A 23,393-nucleotide genomic window follows, 5' to 3' on the forward strand; every position below is an offset into this window, starting at 1 on the left:
GGCCTCCCCCCTTTTACTCATACTCTGCATTTCTCAATAATTACAGCTTACATAGGTAAGGCTGTAGGACAAATCCCTCCTCCTGAACCCTGAGGTTACACAGTGTGTCCCTGTAAGTTTGACAGGCCCATTTTATGAATAGAAAAGTAAATATCATCTGACTGTCACTGTATGATACCAATGCAATAAAAGCAGATTATAATGATTTGCATCTATGCAGCTGTATATACTATAAACAAACGCGGGAGACAATACACAACTTCATGTGACCTTGAAAGCGGTGGCAGGTACTGAGTGCAGGACACAGAGAAGGTTTTTATAAAGTGAACCCCTTTGTTCACTTCAAACACAATTTTGCAGAAGTTCAGAGAGATGAAGCAGATCGATGTGCCTATGCTCTGCAACCATTCAAACAACTTGGCCAACTTCAGCCCAGATTAACAGAGGTTAGAGACAATAAAGATTCGACAGGTTTTGTGGAAGATGATGAGAAAAGGGATGCCCTCAATTCTTTCCCTTGTGAGGACAAGGGGGAGAAACCACCATGAGGAATATTCAGGCAGGGGAGAGATTTTCTAAGCGGTCAGAAAGCTCTAGTAGAAGTCCACATCTTTCTAAAGTCATCCAAGCTTTTTGATAAAAATCTTTAGAAAGCCCAGGGGTTTTGGTTTTGCTGTTCTGTTTTGGTTGGTTGGGTTTTTTTCCTTGTTTTTGCAACTCTTGAAATGAGTTTTCATATTAGAAATGCTAACGTGCTAGAAATTGTTCTCTGGTACCTAGATAGGTACCAAAATTTTACGCAAAGTGCCAGGATATCCACTCTAAAGAATAACTTGTTATAATGAGCTGGTCAGAAAAATCTGTTACAGAAATAGAATGTATTAGATAACATAAGAAACATAAGAGATATATAAGAATAAGTTACTGCAGTCATGAGAAGAGATGAAGAGAGGAAGTGCCAGGTAAAATTTTGACCAAAAAAAAGTTTTAATGGGACGGGGAAATGACTAAGAGATGCTTTATATTGCAGTTTGAGACAATGGAAGTTTTGGGCCTATTTATTTTTGTGGTGGGTAACAAGGATTGCAGATTACATTTAAGAGGTTTCAGAGTAGTAACTTCCAACCAGCAGCAACAGTGTCTGCGAGCAGCAATGCAGGTAGGTTGCATTTATAGCAGGTGAGAGCTATTAAGTAACTTGCTAGGGTTTAATATTTAAGTGCAATACATGATTAACTCCTCTCTGACAGTAAATTTTTGCATACTAGTTAAACCACAATACCATGTCTGTTTATGATTAATACTGATAAACCCTTCCAGGGAGCTGGTAGGCTCACTGGCAGCTAAAAGCCTCGCTGGTGGAGTAGCCAGCCAGAGACCGTTTGGTTCGGGAACGCTTCACATGCAAAATGTTGAATGCTGACCCTTTCCACACCTGAGGCCACGTACTCTTCATGAGACACATTTAATCTCAGATTAAGTGATCCTGATGACTGCGGTTTACAAATAATGTGCTGACACAAAGATGTATCTCATTTTTCCCTCGTGTTCATGCCTTGCAGTGAGCTGAAGGAATCCTGGTAAGGCAAGATGGAGCACTTACAGTTGAAAAACCTGTAAGGCTGCTGTGACAAGTGTCTGTAGGTGATCAGCTGGGCTGTGCAAACCAGCTGGCAGCCAGCTCCACATCCCAAAGGCAACAGAGAATCACAGGGCTACTGTGCAGCACTGAACCAGGAGCCATAGAGGACTATCAGATCTGTGGCAGCCACACAATAAGGACCACCTTTGTTTCCTACACATTGCACTTGGAAAAGTAAACAGACACCTACTCTCCACTCTTGAGACTGATAGAATTTCACACTACGAGGCACCTGTTCAAAGATTTTCGTCATGCTGCTCTTTCCTGAATCGCTTGTGTTTTGGTCTTCTTGAGCACTTTTCCAGTATAAAAATGACCAGCTTCTATACAGCCTAAGTCCATCGCCTCCCAACAAGCACTGAGTCAGACTAACACATTTCAACAGCCATAAACCGTAATCTATAGTGAGCTCTTCATTATGCACAATCATGGCATGGAAAGGGCACAGGAACAGGAGAAGAAAACCCCAACATTCAAACCCCCACAAAGTTACGTAACTACATGGAACCAGGGTTTGTCCTTTAGAGTAAAATAGGACCAGGACAGCTCCAGCTACTCTGCTGTCTCCACAGCCTACTCTCCAGCTCATTGGGAAAGTCTATTAGCTCAGCCTGGCAGACTGCTTATCCACACATGCTACTTCCAGCTTGTCCATCCTATTGCCATTCAGAGGGTGGGGACACTGGTGTAGATGTACAGCAGTGCAGAAGCATGACTTTTCTGTCCCAGCATATCACAAAAGCAGTGCAAGCACTTTAGTAGCAGTGCTGCCCACTTTAGTGGGTAGATGGACTAGGTGACCTTTAAAGGTCCCTTCCAACCCAACACATTCTATGATTCTATGATGCAGTTAATTTTGCCCAAACAGCTCCACAGTCTCTGTAGGGTAACCTGAGAGCAGCTGAAATCTGCACCACGATGATGAAAGACAGCATTTCCCACTTGTACAAGTCGAAAAAGAACAAATGCTACAAGTATATTTTCAGAAGCATTCATGATTCCGAAACAACTCATTTACTGAATTAACATTTCACGGACATCACTCTAGTGTGGCGTGTAAGCATCAGTCACCTTTTTAGAGGCATGCATCACTCTGAAACACTACTGACAAATTACTCTGACTACGCTTTTTTTTTTTTTCCTACTTGATGCTCCTCTCTGGAGATCTAGGAGAACTCACCATAGCCCTACAGTGATGCTTAGTTAGAGCAGAGTAATTGTTCCTGGAGAAGATGTCAGTCGCTAGGTTCTGGTGCTCCTGCTCCTTAGCAGACAGCGAATAACTTGTTCCAAACCCTCACTCATCCTCTATTTCCACCGACAGTGCTCCTGCGATGACCCAGGAGAGACCCAGTTAGACCTCAGTGACGGCAGCAGACACAGTTTCTCATTGATGTGACACCACATGCTTAGAACTTGCACATTTTGGCATTGATGGACTGTGGACGCGGGAGCTGTCCACAAGCACAGCGGCGGTGGAGGTTTAAAGGAGCAGCATCCACGAGGAGCTCGCAGTAACAAGAGAAGAAATTTAATTTCTTCATATTCCTGGATTTTGCCTGCAAGTGCAGCATACAGGTATAGTAAAAGTGGAGATATGACTCAGTGTAAGACTTATAGAAGTCCTGTTAAAGAAAAGGGGGAAAAAAAACCCCTCTGCAATGCTGCTGTCCTGGACTATGTTCTATCAACCATGAGTCCCTGCCAGAACAAATAAAAGACACCAGGCACAGGATGTTAGCTCTTCTACCCCATGCCCTACGCTGGAGCTGGTATTTGTACCAAAAAAATAAACAAAAGTAGTCCATTTCCTGACACGATAGTGCTTTGCTTTTTAGCAGCTCATCTCATGAATGTGCTCATAAACAGCAGAGCACACTTGAGTCCTCAGCACAGGAAAGACTTGGACCTGCTGGAGTGAGTCCAGAGGAGGGCCACAAAAATGATGAGCGGACTGGAGCACCTCTGCTGTGAGGACAGGCTGAGAGACCTGGGGTTGTTCAGCCTGGAGAAGGCTCCGGGAGACCTTATTTCAGCTTTCCAGTATTTAAAGGGGGCCTACAGGAAAGATAGGGACAAATTTTTTAGCAAGGCCTGTTGTGTTAGGACGAGGGGTAATGCCTTTAAACTAAAAGAGGGAAGACTTAGACTAGATAGAAGGAAGACTTTTTTTACGCGGAGGATGGTGAAACACTGGCCCAGGTTGCCCAGAGAGGTGGTAGAAGCCCCATCCCTGGAAACATTCAAGGTCAGGTTGGACGGAGCTCTGAGCAACCTGATCTAGCTGAAGATGTCCCTGCTCATTGCAGGGGGCTTGGACTAGATGGCCTTTAAAGGTCTCTTCCAACCCAAACTATTCTATGTTTCTGTGATTAATTCAAATCACACGTGAGCCAGGACACAGAGGGAGGACAATGTGCATGACAAAAGCTTCTGGCTTTGCACAGTTTCCTGCCCCCTCCAGTATGCAAACTAATAAAAACCTTTTTGGCTCAACTAATTACACTGAAGTTTTGTATATCCACTGCGCAAGGACAAGGTCTTAATCGTGTATTTGCCACCCACAAGCTCCAAAATTGCTTTGTGCTAGCTGGTCCCAGGGAGCTGGGTCACCTAGGAGTGGCCATCAGAGGCAAACAACCACAGTGGTGCCACACTGCCGGTGTTGACAGAGATGGATGGTGTCAGCACATCGCTACGACAGCAGCTCTGACCCCTTTGTTTACGCCTGTTTATTAGCCGGTTCAGAGTAAAGGGAGGTAGGAATGCTAGAAAGAGGGCTTCCAGCTCCCTCTGGAACAGCAACCTGCAACATGGAGTAATGCAAAGCCTTCAGTTGCACTTAATACAGTTTCAGCAGAAGACCACAAGCACCTAAAACAGTGACTTTCTGCTCATGTAATTTATTTTATAGGTGATGCCCACGGGGAATTGGCATGAGCACTGAGGCAGCAGCTATTCGGAATGCGCTCATCAGAGAACATGCACATCAGTGGCAGCACTGTGCCCACGTACTGCAGCATAAAGGGGAAACAGACTCCTAGGTTCTTTGCCAGGCGTATACGTAATTCAGATCTTTGATTTAAGCTAAGGAGATATGCATCTTGCACATTTTAGTAGGTACGATTTATCAGAATTTTCATAAATGTGAGGTTTAAATAGGCAACAGAAGAGTCGGTTCTTCTAGTCAGCTCTAGACTAATCTCTAAATAAGCGAGCAGAGTTGGAAGCTATTATACTCAAATTGGCTAAATGCTAAAATAAAATGGATTTTGGCTTTTTTATTTTGTTCCACCTCTCCCCACCCATCCGCCCACTCCCCGCACAGGCTAACATCTCAGCCTTTCTACAGGATAAAGCACATATAAAAAATTTACACCACTCCAAAATAACTTGCCAAAGAACCAATTATATATTTATTAATTATTTGTGGATGTTAGATCATACTCAGGTGCTCCTAGCATACCCTGAGCAACACTGATTCAGCCCGCATCCTCAGCGGCAAACAAGCGCGTCCTTAAGGATCCTGTGAGGCAAGACGTTTTCTGACCAACCTACAGTAATTTTATAAAGTTACATCCAATCCACAGCACAAATAAGATCTCATTCTTTCCATGCCACAACATATCGCTCATTGCTTGCAGTTGGAAAATTGTTTGCAGGTGAAATGACCATTCATAGTGTGTTTACGGTGTTACCAGCATCTGAGCAATGATTTTTTTCATCTTCTCTCAAGACTGAAAAAACACCAACACTTCCCACTGTGCAAGACTGTAGTTCTCCAAGTGTTTCAATCCAACAGGCCCTTACTGCCACTGAAGCAGAAATCCTATTTCTACTAGAAGTAGATATCCCCTCTACGTTATCCCCTATATTATATCTCCCTCTAATAGCATTTGTATAACGATACAGCAAGGCTCAGCAGATCCAGATGAAAAAACTTTCTTCCAACAGGTTAGTTTTTAGCCAGGTCTTTCCCTGATGCAGCTCACCGCAGCACTGCACAAATCTCAATCCTGACACAAGACAGTAACAGGCTTTTCATAAACAAGAGGGTGAGAAAACAGCAACAAAGCAATTCATAAACCGAGAAGCATGAATAACGTGTTCAGGAACATGAATAACGTGATTGGGGTCGCAGTGCCAGCTTGGCAAGAGATCTCCACTGTAACTTAGAAGCAGTTGGCACCTAGATGGTACCAAGCACAAGCTACATTTTAATACCTAGAGTCTAAGAGGAAGATACTACAAAGAGATAAGAGAGAAAGCATCACCTCTCCCTTGCACAAAATGTTGATATATTTGCTGGTATAATTACAGCCGTGAGCAATCGCATCCCTAGTAGGTTCACCTAGGACAACAGTGTCCTGCCATAAGCTAGCTTCCAGCCAGCCCTGTCCATAAATACAGCTCATAGCTCTGCTGCTCAGGTGGAACAGGTTGCCCAGAGAAGTTGTGGCTGCCCCATCCCTGGAAGCGTTCAAGGCCAGGCTGAATGGGGCTTTGAGCAATCTGAGCTAGTGAAAGATGTCCCTGCCCATGGTAGAGGAATTGGACTCATGGAGTTACCATTCAGACATATTGCCACTGGCTACAAAATTCTTATAGACACCTGGGCTGCTAACTCTCAAGCTAGGACATACAACTTTGTGACAGACCATTATTATCTCTTAGTTGCTCTATAGAAACATATTGGAGCAACAACTCAAGGAGAAACCACTTACGTGGAAAGATATAGCCTTATGTGCTTGTCAGTTTGCCCATATTTTTTTCCTAATTGATAATTTAAATTTACATTTAAATCCAAGTAGCCGTGCCCGACATTTCAAAAAGCTACAGCCTAAACAGAAAACAATCAAGTTTCAGTGCTTAGCAACTAAATCATTAACCTATTGAGAGGAAAATACTTCCTTTACCAGCATGGAATGCTGTCCCCAAGGCACTGCTGTCCCCAAGGCAATGCTATATACAAACACATAAAATAGGTGGATATTTATGGATATTTGTTCATATGTGTGTGAGATGCTTATGGTACACTCCAGCTTAATAGACACTAGACACTTTGGCCAATACATACGCTAGATACCAGGGGTTTGCTGACCCTCAGGCTTTCAATAATACAGTGATGATCATTATACTAATATCATACGGGATACCATGATAGTTTCAGTAACTTTTGGTAACATTTTAGTATTCGTAAGACTAGTTTCATGATCCATTCTGCCTTGTCAGACACAGATTATTCTGCCCACGTCTTCCATGTCTCTCTTTCCATGCTGTATTTCTCTGTGCCCTTCCTTCTGCTCCCACAGCTGGGGCGGGGGAAGCTGCAAGGAAGGAGGTGGACCTTGATTCCAATTGCTCGTTCTCAACCCAAAGTGAGTGGGGGCAAGACCTCCACAAGTAGGCAGCTGAAAGGTCCTAAAAAGAGTTTGCTGCAGCAAGGGTAAGGCAGTCCAACCACTCCAGTACCTCCTTACAAAACAACTTCATCATGGTTTGCAGTCCCCACTCCATAGCAAGATAAGGAAAGGAAGAGATTAGCAAGGGGACAGACCCACCATACACGCTCCTACCCATAGCTCACCAAAACATAGTCCTCTTGACTGAATGGATGAGTAGCATGACACCAAGAAGCATCATTTTATATAATGACATCATTTGACTCTCTACCATGATTACATAGTAAAATAATTATTATTTTCCTGGATATAATTCAAACCTAGACCAGGATATTCCACCACCACAACTATACCGGAAATGTTTTTGTAATTTAGATTAGTCCTGGATTAATGTATTAGATTGTGGAGGAGTTTAGAAACCACACCTAATTATCATAGACCCTGTGCAGCACCTCAGTCACATAAAGATCTTTATAAAAGATCTTTAAAAACTTTATCCTACTCATTAGAGGGATGGGGAAAAAAACCCAACCAACCCACCCAAATAAGAACAGGGGAAAAAAAAGATCAAAATCTTCTTTATTAATAAAATGTTGAAACTATGTTTTCAGGAGATACGCAACAATATTGTGAAGCAATTCTAAATTATTAGTTCTTCTCAGAAGCTATCTTCAGAAACACCCAAACCCCCAAACCCAAAGCAAAACCCTCCCAATCCAACACGCTCATGTGCACAGACAGACGCTGCCCCTACAACAGAAAAACACAGGAGTGTACCTTGTCCCTGACCAGCGGTGGGGACTTTCTGTCGTTCTCTAGCAAACACTCACCCACATCCTCATTTATTTTATTGCACTACCAGGACACCGTGAAAACTTGCCTCTAGAAGGGCTCCCAGCCACCCGCCGCCCCTCCCGGCAGGGAGCCGGCAGCGCTGCCGCGCCCCCCCCGGCCCGGGGCGAGGTGCGGGGCCGGCTGATCGCCCCGCAGTGTCACCCCGCCACCGCCGGCTCTGCCGCCCGTGTGACCCAGCCCGGGGCAGCGGGGCTCTCTTCAGCCGCCGGTGCCCCCTCCCCACCCCGTGCCCCTCCGCTGCCTCCTCTCGAAGGCGAGGCGGCGCCGGGAGAGTTTGGGACAGCGTGTGTGTCCGTCGTCGTCCGCACCCCCCCGCCGGAAAAATACCCCTCCGAGGCGGAACCCCCGCTCCCCGCAGCCCGGGCAGTGCCCCGAGCCGCTCCCAGCGGCGACATCGGGGGAGCCGGCACGGACCCCCGCGCTCCGCCCGCCCCTCCCCGCCCAGGGGTGCGATCCAGCCCGGCCGCCCGCCCCGACGGTGGCCGCTCCCCGGCCCCTCCACTTACCCAGGATCTCCTTCCTGCGCTGCGTGTGGGGCTGCTCCGTGTAGACCCACTCGAAATCCCCGCGGGTGACACGGTTACCCATGGCTCCCGCTGCGCTCCGCTCCGCTCCACGCCGCATTTATAGCTCCGCGCCCGGCGGAGGGGCGGCTCCGCCCGCCGCCTGCCCCCGCCCCGCCGGCTGCCTCTCGCCTCCGGCGGGCACCGGCTCCGCGCCCCGAAGGGGCGGGTGTGCAGGGAGCTGGGGGAGCTGCAGAGCACCCCCCTCGGGTGTGCGGGGGAGGGAGCGTGCCTCGGGGCTGGCGGTGGGGCAGGAGAGGGGCGACCGAGGTTCGTCATGCTATAGGGGCTTCGAAGGTCGCCAGGGGTGGGCGGTGGTTTGCAGGGCAGCAGGATTACCATCGTGCTGCTGCCACCACCGTGGGGCTCTCCAGGGATCACCACAGCCGCTATGGGCATCCCCTCCTGGGACAGCCTCAGAGCACAAGGGGGTCGCCAGCACTGCAGGTCTGTCGCCAGGCACTTCCAGACAAGGCTTTTGGAAAGCAAAGGTAGTCCAAACGCCATAAGTCCAGTGCCACAGCCCTAAGCAGAATGTGGCTTAGGGCAAAGACCAGCCATGTGAGCTCCTCCCAGGGGTGGAAGGCCTGGGACGGCGTGAGGATGACCAACGCCTGACACACACTCCCTTGGCGCTCTGACAAACCCTGTGTGAGCTGTCCCAGCAGCATCCAGCCCTTGGCTGGGTCACGCTTCACTCCTGAGAGTCTGTCGCCCATTTCCCAGGTCCAGTACCGTCTGCGCTGAAGTAGCAGGAAATCCCACTGCTCCCTTGTTACTGAAGCCAGGCAAAGGGCCTGCTAACCTTGCAACTCGGGTAACCTTTCTAACTTCTCTAGCCTCTCTGATTCACAGGGAGAGGAGTTACACATGTTGCATGGGGATATTTCTCCAGACACACAAGCCAAAATTAAAGTGCTGGTCTTGTTCCCACTACGCTATTTTGCAAGCCCATACCTGGCCTGCTGTCCCTCTTCAGGGTTCACTATCCCTATCATTACTTCGGCCACTGACAACACCCCATTTGGGTCAGCTCCACACTCAGAAAACAATTTTGATTCATTCTGTTTCAATATGAATCTCTCTAGCTCCCTCCATACTATCCATCCCTCCAATACTATCACCTCTTACTTTAGTCTAGTTTAACTATTTAAGACTGTTTGGTAGCCCAATTCCATGAAACGATATGGGTTAAAAAAGAAACAACACCAAACAACAACAAAACAACCCACAAACCCAAAACGCTGACACCTGACTGCTACGAAGTTTTAGGAGGCTTTTCTGATTTTTATCTTTTTCCCCCTGAAGCAGGCTAAATTTAAACCCTTGAACAACTAAAGGTCCAAAGCAGGTTGAGTGGAAGGAGAATGGTGCTGCCAGTGGTGCAGCTTTGCCCAGAGCAGGAGCAGGAGTTTAACCTCTTTGCTTTTACAGGTCACCTCTCTGTAAGTACAATGGTTTCTTCACCATTGCTCCAACACGAGGTTGGTGTTCTCCCATAAAGTCGCAGTGCCCAACCCAGTTAATGGACTGTTAATCCAAGTTAAGGTTATTACATGTTTCTATAAGGAATGAATTGTTCGGAGAGCAGATGCATCAGTATCTCAGCCTAAACCTTTAATCGGCTCAAACATTTTGGCTTGTTGACAGTATCGGTGGAGAAGCCAAAGACGACATGAACGTGATGACACCCTTCTGTCACTTCCTGCTCAGGAGTGCTCAAGGTGACTAAAAAAGCAAATTAGTGGGCAGTCCATGCAGTTGCAAAGAAAACAAATACGACTTCATCCCCCAAAGTTTATCCAATAGGCTGGTGCTATTGCATATGGTGAGTCCTGCACGGAAAGTTAAGTAACTTCTTTGCAGGCAACGGCATTGTCTTCATGTAGCTTATTACTATGGCCTCAACCCTACCACATGAGAAGAACGAAAAAGCTTTTCTGTCTCCAGTGAGCTGGCATCTCTCTTTGAGGATAGAATTTCACGCTTTATATTTCTATAATAAACCAAACAAATTATACTAATTTAAGAGTAATTGTGGACGCCAGACAAACAAGAAACGCCAGCTTTAGACTGTCTTCTAAAATTGGCAGAAGTATTATCCAGCTCTGACCATTTGGCACCCTTAGTTTTATAGCATCCTAGTAAAGCGCAAACAGGCTTACAATCATTCACAAAGGAAAAGGAGGGGGGAATTTTAATGTCACCCGGCAATAATAGACCTTATAATGAATATTATAATGATCATGAACTCTACATGTTCACATACTCACTACACTTTATGGCAATTCAAACATTCTTCATATGGTCATGTTCTCCCAGCTGTACCCTTCCTTTCTTCAGCAGTTTCCTACATTTGTTTGGGATTTCTAACTGCTGAGAAGCCTGGCTGAGAGAAATTCTCAACGCACTCAACAGGAGGAGCCCAATTGCTGACTCTGTGCAGGGTACCGTCAAATATCTCATTTACGTAGTTGTAAGTATGCATCACACTCACCTCCAGCATCCCAGCTGGCAATTTCCAGGGTAAAAAAGGCAAAAATCCTTTGCTTCCCTGAGGACATGACCTACGATACACAGCTCTGAAACAAGCCATACTGGTCCTCTTTTCCACACAGCCCGGCAGAGTCACACTTCTCCACCCCAAGGTGCCTTTCCACCAGGTGGCTTCCCAGCACGAATGTATTTCTGCTACGCAACCCACCTACTTCCTCCCTCCGCTTATTAAAAGTGCAGGTGACACAGTAAATGCCGCAGGAACACCTGCACACGTTTCCCGGTGGCTGTTGCCAGCCTGAAGAGCAGCCTTGGTGTTTGAAGTTACTTAAGCTGCCCTCATGTACAGGTGTCCTGGTTTGAGGCAAAACAGAACCTATTTATTATTTACCTTGTTTATTATTATTATAACCTCTGTTATTTTGTTTTTAGCTAAGCCTTTTCTAACGCAAACCATGACAACAGGACTTACCTCCCCTTTTTTGGTTTCCAGAGACTAATCTTTGTTAAAGTTGATGTTCTGGAAATAAAGTTGTTTGGCAGTTTTAGCTCTAAATAAGGTGTTTTCTCCTTTGAATAAAGAGCTCCATGTCCCATGACAGACTTGTATTTTCAATTCCTGAATTACCTAGTTTCTTCTCTGCCTGTCTATACTGGGCCTTCCTTAACAGTCGCTTTTATTACCTGAAGAAAACTTCGCTGTGTATTTGCTTGTTTAGAAAAGTTGCAGTCGTTTTGAATTGGGTGTCACGCTCTGACTTGACGTAACGAGTGACAAAGTTTACAATGTGATGTTCTTTATTGAACAAAGTCAAGTTTTCATATGCAGCATAGTTCGTAGATGAGCCACGTCATTAACACACCCACCCATTGGAGGTGGTTCAGGAGAAATAATGCACCAATAAGCCCTACTTTCTGCCTTCCCCTCTTACCTGTGATGAGCCTGCCCTGGCTCATTGACCCTTTCTACTGGGTTAACTCTATGCCCGAGCTGTGAGTTGAATTGTCCACGCAAAGGTGCTGAGGAGCTGCTGCAACAGAATCTTAGGGGTAGAATGACATTTTCGTGTTGCCGGTGGCAAGCTGTTAGATACACTTGGTCATATTACATGTAACTCCCCCTTTATGCAACACGCTGCTTTCATGACAGCTAGCACAATAGCCCGGTTTGCACTCAGCAAATCCTGCTGGAACTAGGATGGTTCCTAGTCTCTCTGCCTGGGAGCTCCCAAAATGAAAAGTGACGGTCAAAGAAAGAAGTAACTCCCTCCAAGATCAGCTCGCTTCTGCCCGAGTTTATTGCTGCCAGCTTTCCCAGGATCCCAGCTCTGTGCTGAGCTAGCCATCAGTCCTCGCCCTCCACAGGAGGGGCGAGTAGCCCCTTCTTGGTCCGGGAGCGGCGGGAAGCGCCCAGGGAGATGCAGCACATCCCGCCCTGGGCATCAGGCGGGGTGCGGGTCCCGGATGCCGGTCCCCGAGCGGATGCCGGCGGGGCGGCTGCGTGGATGGAAGGCTCCACGGCAAAACGCGGCCGGGATAACCCCCCTCCTGCGGCAGCTCCAGCCCTCCACGGGCCCCACCGTCCGGCGGAGCGGAGCCGAGCCGGCGCCGCCCCCGTCCCACCGCGCCGCGCGAAGGACACCCCCTGCCGGCGCCGCGCCGCCACCGCAGCGCCCAGCCGCGGGGAGCCCCGTCGCCGCCCCGCTGCCCGAGGGGCGGGTTCCCCCTCCTCACCCCGCAGACGAAGGTATTTAACGCATGCCGTGGGCGCCGCGACCACTCCGCGGTACTGCGTGGGCGCACCATAGAATCACAGCATGGTTCGGGTTGGAAGGGACCTTACAGATCATTGAGTTCCAACCCCCTGCCACGGGCAGGGACACCTCCCAGCAAACCAGGTTGCTCAAAGCCCCATCCAACCTGGCCTTCAACACCTCCAGGGGTGGGGTAAAGTAGAAGTAAAACCTTGAGACAGCTTGGGCTACTCCCCTTGGGCTATTCCCCTTGGGAATAACCATCCTCCAAGTCCGCCTTGCCTAGACATGGCTTTAGGGTCATCACTAGTAACTCTGTACCTCTTTTGCCTCATATAGTTATGCATTTTATTCCAGCAAGTCCAATTGTCCGATGAATGTAATGGAAGTCAACAAAAAGGACGACTATGACTTTGGAGGGGAGCAATAGACTTGATTTGGTAGCACTCAAATGTTCTCGCCTCCTTTAGAAATACTTTAGAAATTTAGAAATTTCTTAAGCATTAAGAAATTTTAAAATGTTTTGATCTGATCATTAGCAGATGCAGGCCTACTGTAATTAATGACAGTGCTATGATCACGTACAGAATGTATTTAGGAAGACTGCTTCTGCAGAATTCAAATGAAAACAATTTCCTCTTCCACATAAATATTTTTTCTCGTGTTACATTTTCGCTCTTCTGCATCCTAGCTTTTTCAAAGATAATCACAATCTCTCTAGAAAGTAATTTATTCCACAGAGTGTTTTATATTGTTGAGAGGATTTGCAGTTGCTTTCTATCATGAGACATATTTGCTGTTATGCACCATAAGTACTTATCCCATTAATAGCTTATGCTACCCTCCCTGCAATCTTGGCATTTCGGGAACAGTTTTAGTAGCACCCAGGTACAAAACACCTGAATGGAGTGCATTAACTAGATTCCCCTTCCACAGCAAAAAATATTATATGCAAAAATTAGCAGCATTTATAATCATTTATCCACATGTGAGAACCTAAGGGGTTCCCTTTTGACAGAGAGTATCAGGATTATGAGAGGATGTGGGTCCTGGGAAGAAAGGCATCGGATTAAACTGGAATTTCTCTCCTCCCCCTCTCAGCGTTGATGGGTCTCTTCTCTAAACCCCCTCACTGCCGTACATCACTGCTACGGCAGTGCTTTCTAGACCACAGCTGACCCTACCAGACCTGCTCTTTCAAACCTATTTCCCGATACTCGAGTTTCAGCCCGACATACTTAAAACCCGATTTAGTTCAGTGCTGCTCAGCACCTGTAGAAACCCAGCTAAGTTGGTTTAAGAAGAAAACAGCTGCCCTTGGGCTTTCATTGAGACCGCAGCAATTTATACATCTTATTTATTTTTAACTAATTAGCCTTATTCATTTAAATCTGGGATTATTTTTCTTTTAAAAAAGTAATATTAACTCTAGGGGTACTTCCTTCTTAGCGCTACTGGGATCTATCAATACCTGGTGACTTTAATGGGAACTGAGAGCTCAGCACTTTCCAGCATCAGGTCTGGCATCCGCAACCCAGGGAAATGCATCTGCAGGAGGAGGGCTGGGAAGTCCTGCTATTTGTAAGAAAATAGAATCATAGAATCATCGAATTGTCTAGGTTGGAAGGGACCTTTCAGATCATCAAGTCCAACCATCAACGTAACGCTGACAAAAACCTGACATTGATGAAACAACCTGAAAATTCATGGCTGACAACAGGCATGAATCGGAGTTGCAGATTCGCTTCCCGGTCCCAGAGTGCAGTATGAGCAGTTAGGACATGCATTCACATATCTTGCCTGTGCTGGCAGGTGTGAAATTCTATCATGCTGGCTCCATTAATATGTATTATTTCCCAGAAGTTTCTGCTTCTCATGTTGCCTATGATTTGCAAGATACAGCCTATTCAGATGTCCACACACATCCTATGTTGATATTTAATATGACAGCGTTGTAAAGGCTCAGGATTTTTGGAAGGGTAGTTTCATACCCTCAGCCATGAAATTAGGAATGGAGGAGAAAACCTTTATTTTTGATCATCGCCTTTACAACTCAATAATTTGTATTTTCCACATACAATTAAAGGGTTCAACGTTTCTGGAGCAAGCATTAGGCCCACTGATTCACGTATCCTTTCATACAGTAAGAAAAACAAATTGTCCTTACAACAAAACCTGTTTAAAGACTGGGGTGATTAGTGACCATAACTTAGAAATTAGTATGTAATGGTGGCAGTGCAAACCCTGTCTCCCTCCCTCTGCAAGATAACGGATGAGGGAAAGCCCTTCCTCACTGTGCTCAGTCTCAAAGACACAAGCAGATGACAAATAGACGAGAGCACTATAAATCTCAGCAAATGAATTGGGGTAGCTTTGTTAGCTGCTTGGTTTGTTTTTAAGAGGGGAATCTGAAGTAGGATGCTTTACAGAAAAGAAAACAATAATTATTGGAAGTACCAGAAAAAGAAACAGAGAAAAGAGGTGCACACAGAGTTCGTTGCTTGTTCCTAGTCATCGTCAGCAAGCAGAACCTTATGTTCATAATGAACAAAGTGCTTTGTAGGAGTCCATACACAAATTAGGCTCAGGGATTTCCCTCACATTTAATTAGCAATCTGAGGAGAGAGGACAACGACATTTGTAGCAGAAGCCAGTGGGCCATAAAGGCCAGGCATGGTGGTAGCTATATTACATCAGCTGGAGACGAGGAGGCTGAATTATGAAGGACTATAAAGGTAAAGTTAAAACCCCATTCCCTGCAGAGCTGCAAAGAGCTAGGACAAGGGCTGTGGGAAAGGATGGCACAGCTAATTAACATTTTTCTTAGTGAATTACTTTAATGGCGTTGTAAATCCTTGTTTAGATTTCTTCCTGATTTTTTTTTCTTCAAGACCTCTTCTGCTTTAATTGATTAATAAAGCATTCTAGATGCCATTCTAGATGAAGATAACACGGAAAACCTGCTATCTTGAATTGGCACAACTTATTCATTAGTCTTAGATAAGTCTTTTATACGTGTTAACAAGAGAACTCCATATTATCAACTACTGATTTTCTTTTCCTCCAGTAAGTGACTCTATATTTGGTCTTTACACAAAAGCTATTCATGTCACATATTTAACTAGATATGTAAGTATTATCAGTTTAGTGACCGGTGTTGATTTACAATGGGAGGGCTAATCTTTCTTCTCAAACATTGGACAAATAGTTTGCATGAGAATAATAAGAAAAAAAAAAAAGGATATCAGAAGTTTCTAAATCAGTGAAGCAAATTGGGAAAAGTCACCTCCACTAGAGGCAAGAGAGAAGGCTGTAGATGATGGCTGTGAAAAGCTCACTTGTTTCACAAGTTTCACACTTCAAATTTCTTCCTCTTTCTCACTTAAATGTAAGCGGAAGGCAGCAGGAGTAGGCCTACAGGAAAAAAAACCAAGATTTAGAAAACAAGCGTTGATCTTTTTGTTCATTCTTTCTTACTTTGTGAAAGACTAACTTATTTTGTGTGACCTTCCTTTCCTTAAAATATAACAGACTTTTGGTAATTCTTGTTTAAAAACCCAGTTACCTAGTTGTGGCTTGATGCAGCTGAGATAAGGGCCAGAACAACTAGTTCTGTAGTAGGAAATGAGAAACAGCTCTTTATATAAATATAATGCAACCAGATATTGTACACAAAGTTGAATTAGTACAGCAACGACAACTATGGGTTCTGGATGCTGTGAACTACTAGTTCACCACAAGAAAACAAAAAAACACGCAAGAGGAAAAAGCATTATATTGATTGAGTGGCTAATGATGTTGAGTGCTGACCATCATCTGCAGCTGCTATATTGAGCATATCTGAGAGATGGACTGTAGGAGTTCTCCCAAGCCAGGGCGCTGCAATGCCTCAAGCATCCCATATCTTCCTCTACTATGAGTAGCACTGGTGATTTCACTGCAGGGAGTCTGCATTTAACAAATGGTTTAAGTCTACTCAGGACACTGAGCATCCCAGGAATTGCACAATAAAATTACAAACAAACAAGAAAAAAAGAAGACATAAAAGACAAAAAGAGCCATACTCTTCCAGTGGTGCCCAGCGAAAAGATACGAGGCAACAGGGACAAATTGCAATACAGGAAATTTTACTTAAACATAGGGAAAGAACTTCTTTACTCTGAGGATGGTCAAACATGGGAACAGGTTGCCCAGAGACACTGTGGAGTCACCGTCCTTGGAGATATTCAAAACCCAACTGAACATGGCCCTGAGCAACCTGCTCTATTTGACCCCGCTTTTAAGCAGGGCTTTGGACTAGACAATCTGGAGAGATCCCTTGCAGCCTCAGCTTTTCTATGAGCCTGTGAAGCTGAAAAAGTCAATTACTCTTGTTTAAAGCCCAAGCTTAGCATCCTTTGAGGTAAACTGAAACAAAACATGATTTTTCAAATTATCCGTGTATGTCATCTATGCATACTAAACGGTGGCAGTAACCTGTCTTTAGGACACTTATACTTACACTTTGCCCTAAAACAAAAACCCAAAACATACCAGAGAATCACAGAATAGTTTGGGTTGGAAGGGACCTTTAAAGGCCATCTAGTCCAACCTCCCCTGCAATGAGCAAGGACATCTTCAACTAGATCAGGTTGCTCAGAGCCCCCTCCAACCTGACCTGGAATGTTTCCAGGGATGGGGCATCTCCCACCTCTCTGGGCAACCTGGGCCAGTGTTTCACCACCCTCAGTGTAATAAATGTCTTCCTTAGATCTAGGCTGAGTCTTCCCTCTTTCAGTTTAAAGCTGTTACCCCTTGTCCTATCGCAACAGGCCCTGCTAAAAGTTTGTCCACATCTTTCCTGTAGGCCCTCTTCAGGTACTGGAAGGCTGCAATAAGGTCTCCCCAGAGCCTTCTGTTCTCCAGGCTGAACAACCCCAACTCTCTCACCCTGTCTTCATAGGAGAGGTGCTCCAGCACTGATCATTTTTGTGGCCCTCTGGACTCCCTACAACAGGTCCATGTCTTTCCTGTGCTGAGGGCTCCATAGCTGGACACAGGACTTCAGGTGGGGTCTCACCAGAGCAGAGTAGAGGGAGAATCATCTCCCTTGACCTGCTGGCCACGCTGCTTTTGATGCAGCCCAGGATAGGGTTGGCTTTCTGGGCTGCGAGCACATGTTGTGGGCTCATGTCCAGCTTTTCACCCACCAGTACCCCCAAGTCCTTCTCCTCAGGGCTGCTCTCAATCCCTTCATCACCCAGCCTGTATTGATACCGGGGGTTGCCCCAACCCAGGTGCAGGACCTGCACTTGGCCTTGTTGAACCTCCTGACATTCACACAGGCCCACTTTTGGAGTTTTTGCAGGTCCCTCTGGATGGCATTCCGTCCCTCAGGCATGTCAACCGCACCAGTCAGCTTGGTGTCATCCACAAACTTGCCAAAGGTGCACTCGGTCCCACTGTCTATGTCATTAGTGAAGATATTGAACAGTACTGGTCCCAATACGGACCCCTGAAGGACACCACTTGTCACCTATCTCCATCTGGACATTGAGCCATTGACCACTACCCTCTGGATGTGACCATCCAACCAATTCCTCATCCATCGAACAGTCTATCCATCAAATCTGTATCTCTCCAATTTAGAGAGAAGGATGTTGTGGGGGACCATGTCAAAGGCCTCACAGAAGTCCAGATAGATGACATCCATAGCTCTTCCCTTGTCCACTGATGTAGTCACTCCATCACAGAAGGCCAGTAGGCTGGTCAGGCAGGACTTGCCTTTGCTGAAGCTGTGCTGTCTGTCTCAAATCAACTCCCTGTCCTCCATGTGCCTTAGCATAGCTTCAAGGAGGATCTGTTCCATGATCTTCCCAGGCACAGAGGTGAGGCTGACAGGTTGGTAGTTCCCAGGGTCCTCCTTTCTACCCCTTTTAAAAATGGGTGCAATCTTTCTCTTTTTCCAGTCACTGGGGACTTCACTTGACTGCCATGACTTTTCAACTATTATGGAGAGTGGCCTGGCCACTACATCAGCCAATTCCCTCAGGATTCTGGGAGGCATCTTGTCAGGTCCCATAGACTTCTGTATGTTCGGGTTCTTCAGGTGGTCAGGAACCTGATCTTCTCTTACAGTGGGAGGCACTTTGCTTCCTCAGTCCCTGCCTTGCAGTCCATCCACTTGAGGTGTGTGGGAAGAGAGGCTGCCAGTGAAGACTGAGACAAAAAAGTTGTTGAGTACCTCAGCCTTCTCCTCATCCATTATTACCAATTTGCCAGTCTTGCTCCTCAGGGGGGTATAATTTATTTGATGTTCTTTTCTGTCTGACATAGCTGTAGAAGCCCTTCTTATTATTCTTTGCATCCCTTGCCAAATTCAGCTCCAGCTGCACCTTGGCCTTCCTGACCCTACACAACAAGGCAGCATCCCTGTACTCCTCCCAGAATACCTGTCCCTGCTTCCACTGCCTGGGCATTTCCTTCTTGTCCTTTCTTGACCTTACCAGCAGGTCTCAACTCAGCCATGATAGTCTCTTGCCCTTGTTTCCTGGTATTTTACACCTGGGAATGAGAGCTCTAAGGAAAGTGTCCTTAAAGATCTGCCAGCTCTGTTCTGCTCCCTGGTCCCAGAGGGCAGTTTCCCAGTTTCCCTATTGACTGACTCCTTGAAGGGCTGGAATTTTGCTTTCCTAAAATTCATGGTCCTGACTTTACTCTTTGCCTGACCCGTACCCCTCAGGACTGCAAACTCCACCAGTGTATGATCACTGCAGGCCAGGCTGCCTCCAATCTTGACGTCACTGATTAGTTCACTTGCATTGGTGACCGTCAAGTCCAGCATCACCTCTCCTTTTGTGGGGCTGTCTATTACCTGGCTTAAGAAGTTATCTTTGATGCACTCCAGGAATCTCCTGCATTGTCTACAGCTTGCCATGCTACTTTTCCAGCAGATGTTAGGGTGTTTGAAGTCCCCCAGCAGGACAAGAGCCTGCGAGCACGATGTATCCTGTAGAGGCAGTAAGAAGGCCTCGTCAACAGGTTCCCCTTGGCCTGTAGTAGACACCAACCACAAGGTTCCCTTTGTTGCCTCGGTCTCTTATTCTTACCCATAGGTTTTCAACCTGCTCGTGGCTATTCTTCATGGACAGCTCTTCAAACTCTACCCATTTCTTGATGTAGAGGGCAATGCCTCTGCCCCTCCTTCCTTGCCTGTCCCTTTTGAACAGCCTATAGCCATTGATAGCTGTACTCCTGTCATGGAATTCATCCCACCAAGTTTCTGTAATGGCAACTAGGTCTTAGTTTTCTAGCAGCATGGTGGCTTCCAACTCCTCCTGTTTGTTGCCCATGCTGCAGGCATTGGTATAGAGGCACTTCAGCTGAGGTGTTGGCCGTGTCTCCTTCTTAGAGGAGCATCCCTTAATTCCTTTGGGGTATTTCACTGGTGTATCCCTCTTGGCTCCTATTACCTCAGGAGCCCCTGGCTTATCTCCATAAGACTTCAAGTGTGCTGCAGTCTCAGAGTAACAAGCTGCGGGCCCTCACTGGCACCCCATCCCTCTAACCATTGCCTGTCATCCCACAGCTTGTCACGGGGAAGACTGATATTGCTCCCCTTCCCCCTCAAGCCTACTTTAAAGCTCTGTCATGATCTGTTTAAAGCTCTGTATGATCTCCTGTAACACTTGATGCCAAGTATATGCAAAATCTAAAAGCTGAGGGAGGTTCAGAGGAGTAAGAAATCTCTTACAGAGCATGCATCTTCTCTTCGCTTCTTTTCCTTTCCCTCCATCCCTCCCTCCCTCTTTCTTTCCTTACATTTTTCTGTCTTTCTTGTGCATGTTACTGGTAGCTCAGGTATATATGGATGGCACTATTTTTTTATGAGACTCTGTACCAAAATTAGAAGCGGTCAGCTTTCAGTAACCCATATCTTTCTAACTTCTCCAAACTACAACTGTACAGAGATACTATACTGTTTTGTGCTGGCTTTGCAGCTGTTCTCTCTTTGAATCCTGAGGTTTCCCCCTGCCCACCCACCTACTGAAGAAAGGCAGGCACGTGAGCTGGTTAAAGCCAAAAGAAAGAAAAGCCATGAGGATGGCAGAAGCTGCGTCGGTCCAGAGAACACTCATGCGGTTTTGCTGTCTCGGTTAGATATGCTCAGGACTTGAAACTACAACTAGGAATTTTGCAGTGCCAAGAAAGGAGAGCGGAGAAGAAGCAATGCTGGTGGGAATGTGCATGTGAAAAATTAAAAACTGGCTCCTGCAGACTGATGGTGGACTCCAGTTTACTACAGCAGATTTTAAGGAAGGAACCAGAAAAAAACCAAAACCGCCAAGTCTGAGGCATCTAGAGCTTGTAGAGCTTGTTAAGAATATGTATTCTTAAAAACTTATTCATTATGGATGCCTAAAAATAGCTTTTATTTCCAATGAAAGGCTTTATTTTTTTTTTAATTAAGGTTTTTTTCCCCCCTAACTTTTTAACTGTGGCTAAGAAACAAGCTGGAGTTCTGAGGATGGGGAGCAAAATGGGGTGCGTAGGGCAGGAGGATAAGAGATTATCCAGGGAGTAACTTCTGCTGCTATTTGGGCAGAGGACAAAGTTTTCTTTTAAACACCTTTTCACTGGGCAGCTTTCACATCTTCATTTTTGCTTGTTTCTGTGTTTTTTTCTCGTCAAGCAGTTGGAAAAAGGATGTATGTCTAATCCTTGCAGTTAATAATCATCTCTCTCAGGATGAAGAGAACTGTATAATGGATAAAACACAGAGCTGATGAAGAATATTTGTATCATGTAACATTTCACACTGGAAAATATTGAATTGTGAATGTTGCAGCAAAACATTAAAACATCGGCTTTAAGCCAAAATATGGGAAAAAGTAGAAGACACTTGCAATATTCAAAATAAGGTGGTTCTGATGCTTACAAACTTTAAAGTGCATTTTCTGTCCAAAATTATATACATGTTTGCAATAAAAACACAAAAATGAAAACGGGTTGTACAAAATTGTTAAACTATTATCATTGACCCGGACCAAAAAAATTATATTGATAAACAAGAGAGACTCATGACTTTGTTCCTATATTTGACAAAGCTCATTTATGCTAACACCAAAAAAACCCTTGACCCAAAATAACCAGTTCAGGGCCAAATCCCACTTGCTCTGAAGCCAATGTCAGCTCTGGTGAGAATTCAAGAGCAAGCCTGAGTGCCTGTCTAAGATGTAGGTGACATTAATATTTTGTCTACGCAAGCATAGAATAAAAAGTATAAGTGAATTGTGCATTTTTCCTAAAAAAAAAAAAAAAAAAAAGAACGACCTCCATAAGAAACCACCATTTTTTATTACATTTAACTTTTACTGGGAGACAAGGGAGACTTCATCCTAATTTTGAAATATTCTGATTTTTAAAAGTTACAGGCACTATTTTTCCCACACGGTTAACATTTGCTCTTCTAACTATAGACAGAGGGGCAGAATTTATATGTAACGGCCTGGAAATCTCTCTCCGGGATCTAAAAATAGCCTTTCAGTTTATGAGAATTTTGCAATGATAAACTACATTTTGTAGTTGGTTAAAATGGGAGTGCTGAGTGTGACTGGAGAGAAGGAACTCCCAGACCTCCACAAGTTAAGTAAATTTGTTGCTATTTCTAATACTTATAGGAAAGTATTTCCTAATCTCATCATTAGCCCACAGCTCAGTATTGCTGTCTTGAGACTTGGACTAGACTAACTCTGAGAACACTTCAGTGCTGAGGTAGAAGAAGAAAGCATTTATTCGCAGGAATCTTTTATCAGTTTTTATATCATGGCAATTTGGGATACAAGGAAGCAAAGCAGTGGTGTAGTGAGAAGGGAAGATAGAAAATGGAATGTATACTTGCAGCAGCCTCGTAAATACTTAAGAGGCAAATCTGTACTTGTAGTTAATAGCAGCTTAACATACAAGGGGAAGGAAAGGTTGTGTTAGCAGAAAAAAGAAGGAATGAGGAACAGGAGATGATCTTGCCAGGAGTACTGAAGGCCTATGAGGCTTTAACTTGTTTTAAAATCCTTACATTCTGTCGCATTTAATTTATTTCATATAAACCAAAACCAACTTTCTTTTTTTTTTTCATATTTAAATGCTTGCAGAGCTACCAGGACATTAATCTTTGACTGAAGATAATATACAGCCCTTTTGAAGGCCTTTTCATCACTACCTTTTGAGAACATGTCACAATGAGATCTTAGGAGCCCCAGCCCATGGCTCTGCGTCTCCTTCTTGTAAATGCTTTTGCATCTGCTTCTTCATATCAAGATAAACGAGTGCAAAATGCTAACGAGTGGTATTTTTCCCTCTGCGGGGTAAGGAAGGGATGTCCTGTGGCAGTTGGCAGAAGGGGAAGTAAGCGGAGCGTGGCTGGAGCAGAAAGCTGCTGCATTTGCAGAGCACGTACTGTTTTGTTGGTGTTTGAGGGGTTTTGGTGAGCAACGGAATGATGTGTTAATAATTAAAGCAAATAACTACACTTGGTAATTGCATCTTAAATGCAGGGGATCACTTCACCTACTGGAATTTCGTGCAGTGATTGAATTACAATGTTATTACTTATTTTAAACTCTGCTTCTGGGTAACTGAGTTCAGCGACCTGGCTACCGATCTCTGCCACAGGCGAGGAGCCAACGCTCCGGAAAGCCAGTGG

At 45.3% G+C, this 23,393-nt stretch overlaps 1 protein-coding gene across 3 annotated transcripts in view; it reads right to left on the minus strand.

Moving 5' to 3' along the window:
- Nucleotides 1-23,393, minus strand: part of DEGS2 (delta 4-desaturase, sphingolipid 2) — a 36,333-nt gene that overhangs the window by 10,200 nt on the left and 2,740 nt on the right. Inside the window, exon 2 of one of the 3 annotated variants that reach the window (XM_054197760.1) lies at nucleotides 15,999-16,126. The exons of 1 other annotated variant lie outside the window; for it this stretch is intronic. Coding sequence is in view for 1 of the 2 variants with exons in the window: in XM_054197759.1 (XP_054053734.1) it covers nucleotides 8,406-8,487 (82 nt within the window). In the remaining variant the exon portion in view is untranslated. Of the gene's footprint in view, nucleotides 1-8,405; nucleotides 8,488-15,998; nucleotides 16,127-23,393 lie in introns of those variants that run through there. One more of the 3 variants, XM_054197759.1, reaches the window with a different exon arrangement.

Source organism: Rissa tridactyla, chromosome 4, assembly GCF_028500815.1.
Source record: "Rissa tridactyla isolate bRisTri1 chromosome 4, bRisTri1.patW.cur.20221130, whole genome shotgun sequence".
NCBI lineage: Eukaryota > Metazoa > Chordata > Aves > Charadriiformes > Laridae > Rissa > Rissa tridactyla.